General features: G+C 36.8%; 1 protein-coding gene across 1 annotated transcript in view; it reads left to right on the top strand.

The window, feature by feature from the left end:
- MALRD1 (MAM and LDL receptor class A domain containing 1) overlaps positions 1–18,252 on the top strand; it is a 648,353-nt gene that overhangs the window by 348,285 nt on the left and 281,816 nt on the right. Inside the window, exons 28-29 of the mRNA XM_070600827.1 lie at positions 1,823–2,068; positions 3,667–3,824. Coding sequence (XP_070456928.1) covers positions 1,823–2,068; positions 3,667–3,824 — 404 coding nt within the window. The remainder of the gene's footprint in view (positions 1–1,822; positions 2,069–3,666; positions 3,825–18,252) is intronic.

Raw genomic sequence — 18,252 nt, 5'->3', positions numbered from 1 at the left:
TAGGGCTAATCTTCCTCAGCAAGAAAAATAATAATAATTCTGTAGACAACAGACCTGAGTCCAAACTGCATCTCTGCTCTTAAAAAATAAGCAAGTCATTTAATATCTCTAATCTTCAGTTTTCTCTTCTATCAGTAAGAGGGTTACTATAAGTGATCTCCATTTTTGTGTGCTCAAAAGTGCTTTAATGTTATGATTCTAAGTCAAACTCTGTAATTGAAACATTAAAGGTCTCTTGTCTTACCCCCAATCTACTAAAACTGAACTGGGCACCTAAATAAAATTAGTTTGATCTCAAACTGCAAGAAAGGAAAATGTTAGCAATTAACCCAGACAAGAAAGTTTTGTTATAGGCAGAATGCACGGCTGAAACTTATTTTCAAAGGCTTTGCAAGTATAAAAGCCATTTAATCAGGCAATCTTGAACAAGCAGTCCAGGAACGGTTTAGCACACAAAATGGCTTGGAGCCTTCAGAACACCAGTCTTATCCCCATTGGTTTCTACATGGCATTCCATTCATCTCTTCCTGTTTCTTCTCTCTTAACCATCTATTTTCTAAGTTGTGAGAGTGATGCAAGACATAAAAGCCTCTATATGAAATTTTAGCAGCAGGACTTTCTAGGTCCCAGAACATCTTCCAATAAATCCCTGAATCACCTGCTACCCCGAATCCTCACCAATCATCAACCACCAGACAATTTTCCTTAGGCCATGGAAGCTGGATCTAGAAATGAAGTAGGGAGTGGTATTATCAGCTCCTGACCTGGTAGATGGGGAAAATGGGAAGAAAGAAAATTTCTGGTACTGTAGTGTCACAGAGCAAGGGTGGAGCTGATGTCCCAAGTTGGATCTCGGAACAACTTTTCCTACTGTAATGTGGTTACCCATGGTGTGTATGTTGTATTGTAATATTGGAGCAAGATAATAATAATACTTTGGATGTGCATATTGAACTGCTTTATCATTTCCAAAGAACTTTATTTCCCTCATTCACTTATTTGACTAATATTTATTAATCACCTATTAAGGGCCAGGCACTGTTCTAGGCTCTGGTGATAGAAACAATAGTGTCTTTAATTAGCTTAAGTTGTCTAGGTTTCACTATTCTTTTTTCTCTTTCTAAGTAGGGAAACTAAAGCTCACCCAGTGTAGGTTTCATCCAAGTCACCTAACTGATAAGTATCAGCATCAGAGTTCAAACTCAGGTCTTCAAAAGTATTGCTGTTTGTTTTAAGCTTGTGAAAAAATCTTTATGATTGACATTGCCTTGTAGAGAAATTGCTTCTATAATTCCAAACGATTGACAAATAAATATGCATTTTGGAGGAAAATCTGTTGGGAAGTTGGATATTGCTTATATATTCATCCCCCTGCTTCTGAGGAGGTATCATAGATATGTTTGGCTTCTGATAAATACTGGAGTGCATGGATGCTAATGGAGTATACTTCCAAATGCCCCATAATACATAAGCTCTTAGTACCCTAAAGATTTTGTTTCAGGATGAAAAATAGAAAGCCTCAGATCTAATTTATATCCTTGAACATAGCTTATAAGAAATGCTATATTTGAAGAGACTTAGGGTTCTCTCTTAGATCAATAAAGTGATACTTCATTTTTTTTTTCATTTGAATGATCCTTGTGAGTGATCTACAGGCCAGAACTCTAGAGGGTATTAGGAGAGAGAGAGAGGGATTCAGAATCTCAAAAATGCCATTCTTCTTCCTAGTACATTCGAGTGAATTGCCTCTCACTGCCTTTTAACCTCACTAATGAGTTAATAGTGTTCCCTCATCCTTTTTTGTTCGTTTTCTGTTTTTTAGCTTACTGCCCGCATGGCTATCGGGAATGTCAGAATGGCAAATGTTATAAACAGGAGCAAAGCTGTAATTTTGTGGATGACTGTGGAGATTACACTGATGAAAACGAATGTGGTGGCTCCTGCACATTTGAGAAAGGCTGGTGTGGCTGGCAAAACTCCCTGGCTGAAAACTTTGATTGGGTTTTGGGGGTTGGCTCGCATCAAAGCCTAAGACCTCCCAGAGACCACACACTTGGAAATGAAAATGGTAGGTTATTAGGCTGTTACAGTTGCTCTAATCATATTCACAGTGAGTATCACGTCGTCTTCCCTGACAGCAACTGGAGAGCTCCGGAGAGCCCACCGTGATGCCACAGCAAGTAAATCAGACATTTAATGAGTATATTTGTCTTCTGGAACTGCAGTAACAAAGTGCCCCAGACTGAGGGGCTTAAACAGTAGGCATTTATTGTCTCTCAGTTTTGGAGGCTGGAAGTCTAAAATCAGTGGGTCGGCAGGACTGGTTCCTTTTGAGAGCTGCGTGGGAGAATCATCTATCCTACACCCCTCTCCTGGCTTCGGGTAGCCCCAGATATTCCTTGGCTTGTAGATGGCATTCTGTTCGTGTCTTTACATTGTCTTCCCTCTAGGCTTGTCCGTTTCTGTGTCCAAATTTCCCCCTTTTATTAGGTCATATTGGATTAGGGTCCACCTCTAGTGACCTCATCTTAACTTGATCCTTTGCAAACACCAGTTTCCAAATAAGGTCACATTTACAGGGACTGGGGTTAGAACTTCAGCATCTTTGGGGGGACACAATTCAACCCATAAAAGTGAAGAATCAAAGTCTAATATTCCTTCGATAAGTGTAGATAGATAATGTGTGTTGCCATCAGGTACCTTTCCTAAATCACACACCCTTGCAATCAATAACCCTGAATTCTGCCACCTGTTTGATCATTTGCAAGTTATTTAACGTTTCAGATTCTTGATTTTCTCATCTGTCCAATGGAGATAACAAAATTTGCCCTGTATACTAAACAGGGATTGTAGAGACCAAATGAGATCATGGGTATGAAGGGCCAGCAGTTTGAAACCTGTAGGGGTGCTGTGCAGACGTAACCATAAGATCACGTGTGTTAAAGGTGGTGGCATGGCTCATTTTTGCAGTAAGTAGCTGAAGTCAAGTCTCAGACTCATTGGTCAAGGAACAAAGCACATTGGCAGAAAAAAAGGAGAGATCTTGAATTCTTGGATGCTACAGAATAGGAAAAGGGTGTCTAAATATTGAAATTCCACAGACCTATGGAAAAGCAAAGCTCTCCAAGACAGGCTGACCATGCCAGAGAAAGGAAAATCTATGTCCCATTCAAATATTCAGCTCTACATACAGAAAGTGTTTTGGATATTTGGATGCACAAATATGAAACCCAATCTTTCCCCTCATGTTGCATGTTAAAATTCTCAATAGTTTATTTACGCACTCGACAGGTGACTGAACCTTGAATACTCGTCATATTCTCTTATTTGCATTTCATAGGTAATCTTTGCATTGTTTTACAATAACTAGATACTTTGGGGAGTCCATTAGATGATTTCTATAACTACCTTGTTGATGGCATCAATATCGTGACAGATTAGTTTATCTGCATACTGTGAAGTACTTTCCTGAAAACACGGACAGTTGGAAATTTTTCTGTCAGTGCACTAGTGCAAGGCTATTAGATTGCTTTTCTGTTTCAAATGGAAATGCCTTTGGCAGCTCAGGTCATATGAAATGTAATTAAGAACCCTAACCGATGGAAAAGCTAAAATAATTCCCTCTTTGTTCTTTCTGTCCTTTCTGAATCCCATCCTTGTTCCTAGGGCACTTCTTGTATCTGGAAGCTACTCCAGTGGGGCTCCGGGGTGAAGAAGCACACCTCAAGAGTGCTGTGTGGCAAGAATCCAGCGCTGCCTGCACCTTGAGCTTCTGGTATTTCATATCTACAAAAGCCACAGGGTCCATTCAGATTCTTATTAAGGTAAGGTCTTCGCCTATGATGCCTTGGAGCTTAGTGAAGCTTCCTACGGCAGCCCATAGCCAAAGGGAATTCATTACAACTCTGCTAAGTGGGCCAGAGGGAGCCTCCTGTCATCAGAGGGAGCTGCTGCTTGTGGTTCAGATGCTCTTTGGGGTTTGGTAAGTGGAGCCTGGATCCAGCTCTGAGCTCAACATCACATCCTGTGGTTGTAACAGAATCCCAGAAACTCCTTTTATGATAACAATTAGACTAAGACATGTACATTTCTTCTTTCTATTTAGGTATTTCCTTCCCTATCCTTCTCAGGAAAAAAAAAAAAAAGATTATTCGTACATCTGAAACGAGAGCGACTATCCATTTGAACTCATATATGAGCAATCGTTAAGGGAACTAATATCTGACATTCTGGTTCTAAGCACACTGTGCAAGGGACTGAACTGCTCAGGAGAGTGATCAAGTTGTGATTACATTGAAATACTTATTAACTGTGACATGGTAATGCATTTTCTTAGTGAGGATTAATTGGAGGTTTCTGTCAGGGCTTTAATTTAGTTGAACAAAGTGACAATGTTCGGGGAGTAAAATAACAAAGTCTGTATTAATATTAATGAGACTTGGTTCATATACCTTTCCTCTTTGACAAGTTAAAACAGCAGCAAAAAGGAGATGAGTGTGGGCTGTGTGTGCGTGTATGTGTGCATTCATTTCAAGAATCGAGCTAGAATTCTAAGAAAGCTTACTTTAAAAACATGCTGTGGAGGCCACTGCTGTTTTATCACACAGGAGCTTGGTGAGGTGCCCTAGCACTGGCGGAGGATGCCTGACCAGAATACTAGACGGTTCCTATGTCTGGAAGTGCTAAGAGCTGCCTAGGCCATGTTTTATCTGAAACCGCGGTTAACTTTATAATTTAGGATTCCTATAATAATGCAGAAAAAGCCTACTTAATAAAATACATGCAGCAAATGCCACAGTGATTTATTCTTATATTTTGTTACTGAAACCAAAGTGGGTTCTCTCCTGGTGAGTTAAATCAGACTCTCCACCAGAAGTAGTTGTCTCACCAAGTAAAGTGTATGTACAGCGAATAGGAGACCATGAGGCATCATTTCCAGAGTCACGGTGTCCCCAAAAAGGGAAGCAGGGATTTTTATTTTGGATGGGGTATGAATATTCGAAAGGGAGAGAGGACTATTGGCTTGCTCGGGCTCAGGTGGAAAACATGCTTCCACCCACACTGCAGGTGATGGTAGTAAGACCTAAGCTCCTCTGGAGAGATCTTGGGGTAAAAATAAGGCAAAGGTCACAGGCATAGCTCTCATGGTGAGGATTGGTCTGGCTCAGGATGGTTGGTGATTGCATCTCCTTAACATAACAAAAGGAAAAAAAACAATTTGGAAAAACAATGAAAATATCCAAACCCATGTTTGAGTTCCTCAGAGTAACTAGTTGGTGACAATTTAAATATGGAAACTTACTGAAATATAATGCTTAAAGTTCTCACAGGAGTATTTCGCTAATACTTGATTGAATGCGATCCTTGATTATACGGTCAGTACCAGGTGAAGGGTTTGGTATTATTCTGTGGATGTCGCTTTTATTATTTGTTTCATTCATATTTACATTTCACCTCTCTTATAGTAACAAACTTTATATTACTATAAAATGTAAAGTTAAATTATTTTGAGATGTCAGTCTTCCTACCAAGTCATGTTGAATTCCTTTGGTTCCTCCAGTTAATTCCTATGGGCATTTAGTAGCATTTTTAAAAACCTGTCATCCTACCATATTTTTTTTTTTTAAACCCACATTTTAAGAGTACATGCCTATTCTTATTTAGTGACTTTTATTGTGAAGGAGAGAAATCTTTCATAACATATATCGATTTGATATTCATAAATTTTAGGACAATCATTTTATTTTGGTAATTAATATGATACATATTTTTGATCATGATTACAAAGTACTTCTTAGGCTTCTCTCTGTGTGGAACCATGCTGGAGTTTACCCTGCTCATTTGTTTGAAAGGCTCCAAGCCAGATGGCAAACACAATAGGAAAAGGGATTATGTCTTCTGTTTCTTTCTTTCTTTTCTCCTCATCTTTTAAAATGGTCCCAGTTTACGCATGTGTTGCCCCTGGCTCAGTCTCGCCTGCCTGTTCTCAGGAACGCCTCCTTGTGTGTTTCCCTCATGTCCCTCTGTACTGAATCCCACACAATCTGGTAGATTCAGCCTTTCACAAAACTTTCCTTGACCACTTTTGCCCACCATGATTGTTCCTTCTCTGAGTGTCCCTCCCAGCTCCAGAGCTTTTCAGAGAAGGGACTCTTGGATGAAAGGACTGCAGGAAAGGAGAGGTGCCCTCCCAGAGGCCCCTGCCAGGCTCAGGACAACCCTTGTTTGGGACAGTCCCTGTGAAGGAACAGCTGTTATGCATTACATGCATAACGTTGGACTAGTCTGGAGACTTTGTAATCTAAATCTGAAATATATACATGAAATCAGATGCAAAAGCCGTGCAACCGTTGAACAATAGTTTAATGACAATGTAGTTTCAAAGGGTGGTATTGATTGTAGATCACAAACACAATAATACATACTAAGAAATACCATTTATTGAACACCAACTGTATAGCATTTATTGAACATCAACACTTATACTATTTCCTGTAATTCCTAGCCCAACCCTCTGAGTAAAATGCTGTGGGTCCCATTTTACTAAAGGTGAGGTAAGGGAGTCTCATGGAAATAACCTAACCAGCCTATGGCTACACAGCCAGTCAGTGACAGACTGGGAATTTGAATCCAGATATGTTTACATCCAAAACTCACATATTTACTCCCTAGCGCCATCCCTAAGTGTTCCTCACTGATAAAGATGAATGTTCCACTCTAATAATGAAATGAAGATTCTATTTTACTGGAATCTGTATATATTGCATGGAATCATTTTCTTTTTTAGGAAAACAAAATGAATAATAGTTCTTAGAATGGATTTGAGTGATTCTTATGTTTTTTCTTTTAATTATTTTATTGAGGTCACACTGGATTATAGCATTGTGTAAATTTCGGGTGTATATCATTATATTTGGCTTCTATATAGACTACGTTCTGTTCACCACCAAATGTCTAGTTACCATCCGTTACCTTACATATGTGCCCATTTATCCCTTCTGCCCTCCCTTACCCCTTTCCCCTCTGGTAATATGATTCTTAAACTGCTCCGGTAATAAAAGAATGAATTCGGGGAAACCCCAACCAAACAAAGCTATTGCTTTAGGAAACATTTAGTAAAGAGCAGTACTGTTTTACATATTGTATATATTGTACTTTTCTTCTCTATTTCTTGCTTTCAGTCACATGAGAACTACTTTTCACTGAAGAGATGTAATTGAAACACATGTAATCTCTGTGTCTTAAATCAAAGTAATGGGTGAATTACGAGAAGACGGAAAAAATATCTTGAGAAATTAATGTTAATTTTTTTCTTTCCTTTGAAGTTTCCTTTATTTAGAAATGTAAACACACAATAAAATGAAGTAGCTAAATTTTTTAGGAGAATAACAACTTTTAAAAATAGAGCTAGTTCTTTTATAAGTTTGAAAAGTTTACCAAGTAGAAGGATGCTACCCCTCACTGCTTGGACCAAGCCAAAGTCATCAGTAAGTGGATGAACTCGTACTTGAACTCAGATATTATAAAAATTAGGAGTAGAATGTTGCACAATCTGTTTGGTTTCCGTCTTTCTATAGAGGAAGATTGGATGTTGATAATCTAAAATACATGGGCCGTGTCTTTTTCCAAATTTACTAATAATTCATTGTTAAAATTGTATAGTTATTCTTGATAACATTTATCATTTTGACCTACCTTTTAACCATTTACATTCGATATTAAATTTCTTATTAAATTTAAATCTATTGCTTTTCAGACAGTCTAAGATTTAAAACAAAAAATGAAAAAAGTGTTTAAGGGTAGAATAAATGTTCTACAACATAAAAGCTAACTTGTTTTTACAAATATATTTAATCTTATTTATTTTTCTAGTCACTTGTTTTCTGATGGGGTTAATTAGTGATGAGTAATACATAGATTTTAATACACTAAAAATGATTTGGGGGAATTTTTAAATTTACTTGCTTTTGACAGTTTTCATAGGTAAAATTCTATCTAGCCTCATCAAGAAACAAAAAACCTTTTCATCTTTTCAGCTAGCCATTTGAATAAAATGCAGGAACACCTGCTACCTGAAGAGCATGATTGTGTTTTGGAGCTAGTCCATCTGCAATAAATTGTTGATATTTTCATCAAGATGACTTTATGCTATAGGGAATTTGAGTCTGCTTGACTGAAGGCATTTAGGACGATCCATTATACCATATTGATAGAACACATAATGTATTCAAGGCAGAAGTGGAGAAAAATAATTTATTTCAGGAGAGCCCTCCTGATTATAGCAACCTAGTTATGCTGAAAGACCGTAATTAAATTAGTTCATTGCTTTATCTTGCTTAGTGATTCAGAGAATTTTAGAGCTGGTGGGGTCCTTCAAAATATGTTTAATCTAAGCCATTCATTTCACAGATGAAGGAACTAAGATTATGAGGTTATATTTCTTGCCCCAGCTCACATAGTATTTTAAGAAAAAAGTTAGGCTATGAATCCAATTCTTCTGACTTCTAATTTAGCACTCTTATACTTGACTTCCTGGAAATTCTATCTAAAGATCATATTCAACATGGAAATACAGATTTTGTTCAATAGGCAGTGAAAAATGTCAAATCAACAAGTGAAAGGCCAAATTCCTTTGCCTTCTTAGAAGACTGGCTGTTCTGGGTCTGCTTTTACCCTCAATCTAGTGAACAATGAGGCTCAGTTGTGTGGAAGGGTCAACTGACAAAAGTGAGCATTCTCCATCCTTCCCAACCCACCACCACCCATCCCCCACACACTCTCTCACCATAGTCCTAAGCGGAGAAGATTTACAACTAATTGCTAACACTATGAGTGCCTATATTAGAGGGCGTCAGGCAGATTTTCAGATTTACGTGTATCTTGATCTCTTCAGCTTATTGAGTATCTGATGCTGTTTTCGTCACATCATTGGCATTTTATTCGTTATTTCAGAGAAAATGTTGTAGAGTATATGGAGAGTGGATACAGAGAATCTGAATATAGAAAATTGATTTTTCAAACATTGTCATGTGGATTTTGGACTGTCAATCAATTAAACTAAACTTTTAGTGCCAGAACTTTGCATTTTAGGAATCGTTTCAGCATTTTAACAATTCAATCTGCACAGTTTTAACTATATTATATTATTGACCTTGACATAATTAAGGGAGAAAAGTTGATCTTTGCATTTCAAGCTATAGCCATGCAAGATATCAACACACTCAGAGTTTTATTAAATTGGTTGCAACAAGATCACAATGCTCCGATTTATTTAAAATAAATATTTCTTTTTATCATTTTGGAGAACATGGCAATATTTGTCCCAGGCATATTTTTGACTGAGATTTTTCTTTTAAACTTCTCTCGTTTTCCCCCACATCCTTTACCTCTCTCAGGTGCCTCCACTGCTATCCACTAAGAGCCCTAAGTACCCAGTGCCACTGGAATCTCTTCCATCATGAAGAAAAGATTTCTAAGATGTGTGTTAGCATCTTACAACACTAAACAATGCTGAAGCATTATTTAGATTAATTAATCCAAAGAGTTTTTCCTTTTCAAAAGAATCATGTGGTCGGCTCTAAACAATGTTATTGTCACTGTGATTGCTGCTATTTTACCTCTATTTTCACATTTCTGCTCCCACTACTGCTACCGTACCTCCCAAAATAGGTCTTCTACTCACTGCAAAGACCAGCCACAGTCAAGATGCAAGGTGGTAGGTGACAAAGGGTCTTTTTATTACAGTTTGCTAGCAAGGGGGAAGATGACAGACTAGTGTCCTAAAGAATCATCTCAAAACTACAAAATTTTGAAGCAGATGTATAGAGCAAATGGGCTAAAGGTAAGGGGGGTCTTGGAATGTTGATCTTCTGCTGTTGTAGTCCTTGAGACTTCAGATCATTGCTTTTTCCTGTCACTGGTAACAGATACCAGCAGAGAGCTTTTTCCCGAAGGTTGTTACATCCTGGGAAAACTGAAAGAACACAGTTATTGCCTTATTGGAATAGGGATGTCTACGTATAAGCCTAGGCTATGAAAATAGCAGAGCATGCATATTTCTCCAAGCAGGTGTGTACTTATCTAGGCTACGTGCAAACGAAAGCATTGCTGACAAGGTGGTGGTGGGGGGCTGTCATGTGGATCAGAGTCATTTATAGTCCTAACATGGTTCCCCTCTATGAGATGGCTTCCCTTATGCTAACCTATGTTAATCCATTGGTTGTGTTTATCTTAGCTGTTTAGGCGGTGCTAACACCACTACTCCCGTGACCAGCTTCTAGTTTTTGACTGATTCCTTTTTCCCTTACAATGTGCTAAGTCTTTTACATATATTAACTCATTTACTCTTTAAAATAAATTTTCAAAGTAGATATTTTGTCCTAATTTCATAGACTGGGAAATTGAGACCCAGGTCACATAAATAGTAAGTGGTATAATCAGAATTAAAAGCCAATTCTAACTCCAAAATCCATGCTCCTAACCACTGCATTCAACTTCCGCTATTAGAATTTAAAACATTATGATACCCTGGAAGCAAAGAATTACTGTCCATCACAGTTTTCCAATGGCTCTTAAATCATACAAATTAGAGATTTCCATCTCTATGTATTAATAAACCCACAGGCCTATTCCACAAATGTTAGAGAGAAGAGATGACTACTCGTGTTTAGCAATTTCCGGTTTTTTTGGTTTATTTTCTAACTTTTCTTGTCAACATCTAGTAAGTAATTATACTTATCTAAATCACTCTCCCTCATATTTAATATAATTCAAAAATTTCAAAGTCATATTTAATAGCTACATTTTAATATTGGTGAGGAAAGTGAATTAGAAACCATATAATTTTATTTATTTATCTTTTTAGATTGGCACCTGCACTAATAAATGTTGCCAATCTTCTTTTTGTTTTTTTCTGCTTTTTCTCCCCAAATCCCCTCAGTACATAGTTGTATATTTTAGTTGTGAGTCCTTCTAGTTGTGGCATGTGGGACGTTGCCTCAACATGGCCTGATGAGCTGTGCCATGTCTGCACCCAAGAACTGAACCAGCAAAACCCTGGGCCACTGAAGCAGAGCATGCGAACTTAACCACTCAGCCACAGGGCTGGCCCCATAATTTGATTTTTCTAATAAAACCAGCTAGACGAAATCTCTTAATTCTATTACTTTTTATCCAAATGTGAAATCTTTAAAACTGTTACAAACATCTGTTCTTTCAGAATTTTCCTCTCTTTCTCTCTCTCTGTCTCTCTCACTCGTGGCTTTTTAGTATGGTCAAACTTGGTTAATAACAATTTTTCCTTCTGTGAAACTGAGACATTCCAAAGTAAAAGGAGAATTCTTCAAAGTCGGGGGTTCTTAATCTTTTGGGGTAGATGTGCGTACATGTGCGTCACAGATCTCTTCAGTATCTGATGAACCTCTGAATTACTTCTCAGAATATTGTTATAAATGTATAAAATAAAATACTAGAATTGCAAATGAAATAAATTAATACCAATTATTAAAATATTTTTAAAAAACTCAAAATTGCAACTTAGTAAACATGTTAAATGGCAGAATCTAATGGAAGATGAAATAGCTACCATTATTTCAAAGGAGTGATAAGCATAATTGATATTTTTGAGATATTCATAGCACTGTAATGTGATATGAAAATATCTGTTATTGTTATTAGTGAGAGAGTCACAGGCACTACTAATATCTGATTTGTTGCCTAGGTTCACAATTGAAGAAAATAGTCAATTTTAGTTGAAGTTAGTAAAAATAAAGATGTATTTGTCCTATGTTACAACCCTCTTGAAAACCAATCTTCTATCTATGAGGGGCCCTGAGTATTTTCAATTTTATAAGGGTATCTATTCTATATAAGGAAATCGGGGCCGGCCTGGTGGTGCAGCGGTTAAGTACGCATGTTCCACTTTGGTGGCCTGGGGTTCACCAGTTTGGATCCCGGGTGCAGACATGGCACCACTTGTCAAGCCATGCTGTGGTAGGCATCTCACATGCAACATAGAGGAATTTAGGCACGGATGTTAGCTCAGGGCCAGTCTTCCTCAGCAAAATGAGGAGGATTGGCAGCAGATGTTAGCTCAGGGCTAACCTTCCTAAAAAAAAAAAAAAGAAGGAGGATATCTATCTTGTATGTTCAGTGCTTACATTTATCTGTTTATTAAGAAAAATCAACGTGCCTTATATGAGTAGAATTTTTTGCATGAAAAAGCACCTCTACTTCCCAATAAGTGAAACGTAAAAGCACTGACCATAACATTCTGTCTGCACCAAGCTCAGGGCAGGCTAAGTGTAAATGGGTGAAGATGCTGCCACAGCAAAGAGCTATGTCAACCACTAGACACCGGGCCTGAGGCCAGGTAGAGTCAGCAACTTCCAAACCGGCCACTAGTGGATTAGTATATTGAGAGATTTGTCACCTGGATTCAGGAGTGTCTCTTCAAATGTCATAAGTAATCACAGCTATTGACTTTTTATCTCATAAAATCTGAGATAAGACAGAGAAGAAAACCAATATTGTAACTTACCTCATTTAAGACATAATTAGGGAGTAGTTGCACATGATTACCATTATTTGCCCACAGGAAATTCATACGCATGATTGTGTATAGAACCGCCCTATGTAGGAATCCTGAGTGCCAGTTAATTTCCATTCAACTTTTGCTTATTTTCTGATAATATTTGCATTTTAAGTGTTTCAGACAAATTTTTCATAACAAAACATTCCTTTCTTCTTTTCTTATTTTTTGGGGGGACATTGCCTGAAAATTATAATACTTTTCGGCACATGATAGTAACTCTCTGTGGAACTCATAAGTTCTCATCAATTAATTTTTAACGCTTGCTCTGTTAGCTATTTACGAAGTTTGCAACACATGCCTCTACCAAAATAGATTAGAATTGCTTCTCTGTGGACTGATTGTTCTAACGGACTCACATCCCTGACTCAGAGGCTGCTGCAAGATTGGTGACCTGTTTTTACTAATTATAGGTCACAGAGTTGGAGTAGAGAAAACTCCTCTGACTCACCCTCATATGTATTATCAAAATAAACAGTTAAAATGGCAATAATATTAACATTCTTTTGTCTGTGAGAGATGAATATATGAAACAACCTTATTTGTAATCTTTGGGGAATTTTAGTTAAAACAAATGTTTGAAATTATTTTTTAACAATGAAGAAATATTTAGGCTTAAATTTGCATTTTTGAGATTAGTACGTCTCTCCACATCTTCTAAAGAAGCCAGGAATATTTTCTAATAATCTATGAACTGTGTCAACAAAGCTCCTTGGCGAATTCTGCTGATTCTACCAATGTGGATGGGATTATACGAAAGATTTAAAGAAAGAAAAGCTGGGCGGTTTGGGATATACTATGCACTAACTTAAGACTCTGTATTGCTGACTAACAATTCCTAGTTATTGGAGAATAGAGCTGTATACATAGACAGTATACTTTCCTCTGCAAGAACTGAGTTGCTAGCTCAGTCCCAACTCCTTTCACCCTTGCTTCCATTCATGGATTCAAAGAAAACTTTAGTGACCTTCTGCTAGATACACTCTCTGCTGTCACGGAGCTGGTGGGTTTAGAGTGGACTTAACTGCTTGCAAAAAACAGTAGTGTGGCGCTCTATCTTCCTATCAGAAACAGAGCTCTCCTGTTAGAGCCTGAATATTCTTCGAGATTTAGTTGTCCTCTTTCTGAGAAGGTGACTTATGACTTCCTGTGCTGCATTCCTGGAACTGAACCTCTCTGGGATTTATGGGGTGGGTCCTAATTCAGTGGCATTGTGTTCTCATACCATTGAGTCTTTGTCTCACGGCCCTGATACACTGCATGATGACTGTGTATGAATATGGTTCTATTCTTGATGGAGAGACTGCATCTGTGTTGTTTACTGTCCTCTTTCTAGCATGTAGTATAACGTAGAGTAGGTATTTTAACTGAATGAGTGGAGGTACAAGCAGTACATAATTAAATGCCAACTGTATTGAGCAAACCGTTTAATATTCTAGGAATTTAAAAGCTATTAAAATATTTATAGACTGAAAGTGTTTAGAAGAAATAAGAGAAATCCCAACTGGATCTTGAGAGAGAAGAAGAATTTGCATAAATAGAGGAAAGAAGGGAGGATATTTTAAATGAGAGAATTCTTAAAGATAGACATAAGATGTATTCAGTGGACCCTGAATTCTAATTATCAGTTAGTAATAAAGATATAATATTAATGAAAATTATAAAGTAAGCATTTATTTAACTCTTTACAGTTTATATCATACATTTGTATGGCTGATTCTGTGAAGCTATTTTTGTTATTTAATGCAGTATTGCTTACTTTTATTGTTTTTATAAATTTCAGTTGTTTCTAACTTACTAACTTATCTTTAGCTTTAACTTAACTTTATAACCACCGTTATTAACTTGTATTTACATTAAATAAATTGCAACATACAAATTATACATGCAAATTAGTAATTTGTGTAAACACTAGTAATAACAGTGTAATCAAATTTAAAAATAATTCAAAATTGCTTTTTGAACCACAAGAGAAAAATAATAGAAAAATTAAATTCTTAAAGATTATTTTTAGTGAACAACTTCTGCTTGATATGAGAAAACAAATTTTCACTTAGCTGCTAGATATTCATTCAGACATTTTTGACATTATTTTCTTTTTCGCAGTTGATGTGATGGGTTGAATAACTTTTGTAGAATTAAATTTAAAAATGTAAATTTTTAATTTGGTTCTCATAGCCCAAGTCATACACAAAATCACTTAGCATCAAGCATACACAGCATTGACAAGACAGTCAATGGCAACCAATAGGCACACGATGGCAGCCTCTTGTGATCTGACTTTAACATTGAGCAATCAGTGGCTCAGCCCCATGGCCTAGTGATTAAGTTTGGCACACTTCGGTTGGGCAGCCCACGTTTGCAGGTTCAGATCCTGGGCACAGATCTACACCAGTTGTCAGCCATGCTGTGGCAGAGACCCACATATGAAGTGAAGAAAGATTGGCACAGATGTTAGCTCAGGGCTAATCTTCCTCAAGCAAAAATAAAAGAAGATTGGCAAGAGATAATAACTCAGGTCTCATCTTCCTCAACAACAACAACAAAATTGAGCAATCAATCAAGAGAAGCTTCTTTAATCAAAGGCACCTATTCGCCAACATTTTGTAGCATTCATCTTGTATACATTTTACATAATTTTCAAGCACTTCATGTCAGTGCTCTTCATGTGATATCAAAAAAACCCAACAAGATTAATAAACTATTGAAGAATAAGATTTTTCTGGGTGGTGTTGAACTTTGGAAGGCCACAAACCATTGTGATATCTAAGATTTTTGGCCCCATTAAAAATGTATGTTATAACCCTCCTACTTGCCTCTCCTACAGCTCTAATCTGTGGTGTTCAGGGAATCGTTTCTCTCTTGTGAGGGACATTCTTTTTTTCTAAAGGCAAGCTTTCCAGCTTAACACCATTGCTCAACTTCGTTTTCCTCTTAAAATATTTCTCAGCAAGCAAATATAATCACAAGTTATCCATGCACTTTTATCTTCTATGCTCTTATCCATGACTGTTAAAAATCCAAGTCTTTTTCTACATTATTCTGGGACTTGTCACTTTCTACCACCCTCTTGAAAGTGGGATACAGGTACAATTTATTTTTGTCTCCTCTGTAATGAGTGGCTCATTGTAGGCACATAAAATATTTGTTATAAAAAATAAGGCAGATTCTCAATATCTCAAGGATCCTAAACAGGGAGAAAAGTGTGTAAACATAGAATTAAGAGAATTTACAAAGTAGAAGATTTGGGGAAAAATTTTGTGTAGGACCTGAAGATGGAGTTAGCTATGTAGTCTAGACATATTCCAAATTCAATATAAAGTCCCACTGCTTTTGTGGTGCTAATTTAAAACCCTATATCGTGTTGTGGTCAATATTACTCTCTCAAGAATGGAAAAATAGAAAAATATTAAGAGTGTGACTAGGCTGAGTTATTGTTCTGTTATGAATTAGACACTCTATTTATGGATTTACTTTATGGATCAGACCGTACGTATCAAGGCTTTAATATTCAAAGTTCCGCGAATGACTCACTGAAGACCTTGTTATGGGTTACAAATACTGATAAATTTTATTTTCTACTCAAGATGTGCCATTTTCTACATCCTGAAGATGATCATTGTATATTGCTTTGCCCTTTTCTATGCTAACAGGCTGGTAGGAAAAGAACATACTAGTTCTTCAGTTTTATGAGCTGAGGGATCATTATTCTGAGGTCTAGCAATTGAAGTGACATAGAGACTTGAGGTTAAAAAGAAGGGTAAAATAATATTTTCTGTGAATTCATAGATTTCTTTTCATCAGCATTCATGAGCCCTAAGGATTTGAGGGGTCATATTTTTAATGAGTTATCTTGACTCTTTTTGACTTCACTGGGGGTCATTCAGCAAATAAAATCTCAACAAAGTGAGAGGTGCGTATGGCTTGTGAATGAAGAGAGAATGGTGAGAAAATTAGTTATTTTAAAGGAGGCAGACTTACCTTTGGGGGGTTTTCATTTAAATTATTTTTGGGAAAAGCTCTAAATTATAATGTAGAGTGTTGAAATTAATGACTTTATTAGCTTCATTAGAATTAGAGCTAATTTTTCTTTATAATCAAAAGAACATACACACATACCACAACACACATAAATTGCAAAGAAGAAAATGATACTTCAAATGGTATCAAACAAGTTAAGTTTTTGCAAAGCAATTTTGTGCCTTTTGTGGTTTTTCTTTTTTTCAAAAAAATGTCTAAGCAGAAGATAAATTAAGAAAAAGAAATAAAGTAGAGGAAAGTTTTTAAAATTTTCTTTCTACATTTGAGCACAAAATTTAATGGGAACATATAAATGAAATTTTTTGCAATTTGCTTTGTTTACTTAAATGTGGAGAGATTGTGAACAGTTTTATTTTTACAGATATACAGTTAGTAGTAATTTAGAATGTGTTTATGCTTTTTTTATTACTACTGTATCCACTCAGTAATAAACATCAGTGAAAAACTCATGTAATACTTTTAAACAGATATCTCCATACTTGAAAAATGTTTTTATACTTTGCAAAACAATTAAAGGCATAGTGTTGACCTGGAGCTCCAGAAAATTTATTTTCCATGTAATTTGTCTGTAGCTAAGATATAGTACCTTCTGTTTCATGTTAGAAGTTTCAGGTATATCCTGCTTTCTTGTAAATCTCCTTTTTTTTCCTCCAAATTATCTAGCCCATTATATGAGCTTTTTCTGAGTAGCTCAGACTCTATTAAATTTCTAAGACAATTTTATGCATGCAAACATAGACAGACAATGAACTAGAGCCAAACAAATGGCAGTGCATGATTCAGAATGACTGATAGATTACCGCAGATTCATTTTGTTTTCCTAGATCTCTGGGGAAGTGGTAGCTCCATCTTATATTTTATTTGCACACACATAATATAAATTACTTAATTTTTTTAAGTAAGCACTTCATAAAAGTTCTGCTAAATTGAGTCACTTCAATGTAAATTGCTATGATCAGAATTATTACACAGGACATGATACCGGCTCAATACAAGGTTGACATAAGTGAAGCCATATTATAGAAAAGAAACCATATTGTAACTTTGAATGACCCCTGATTAACTAGGCCAGACATGCTCTGTAGATTTTGTGGGCTCTCCCAGCTGCTTTAAGATGACAACTTTGTTCTTTTGAGTTCTCTAGGAATGCGATGACCCCAGGGCAGAGAGCCTATGCTGATAACCATCATCAATAACAACTGAAAGATCAGGATATAGGGCCTTGCTCCATTCTCTGAAGCATATCCAGTAAAACAAAGGACTATCAGGAACTGGGACCACATGTCTGCTCCCACCCAGAAATCAGGTGGAGGCCCCACCCAGAGACCTGGAGACCAGCCCTCTGTATAACTGGCCTGTAGTCTTTGTTCTGTAAGCTGATTTTTTTTTTACTTTAGTCAGTCATCTTCTCTCTTTCTGGCAAACTGTAATAAAAAACCCTTTGTCTCCTACCATCTTGCCTCCTCCCTGTTGGCATGCCTTGTGGCAAGCAGAGGACCCTCCGTGGGCAGTAAAAGACACAATACTCAGTCCATTTGTGCCTTCTCATGTATGGTAATCACTCTGAAAATATATAGAATTCTGTGCACAGAAAACAGAAAGCAAACTTACTAACCTTTTCC

Source organism: Equus przewalskii, chromosome 30, assembly GCF_037783145.1.
Source record: "Equus przewalskii isolate Varuska chromosome 30, EquPr2, whole genome shotgun sequence".
Taxonomy (NCBI): domain Eukaryota; kingdom Metazoa; phylum Chordata; class Mammalia; order Perissodactyla; family Equidae; genus Equus; species Equus przewalskii.
The sequence above is the reverse complement of the archived record's forward strand: the minus strand, read 5'-3'. Positions and strand labels throughout refer to the sequence as shown.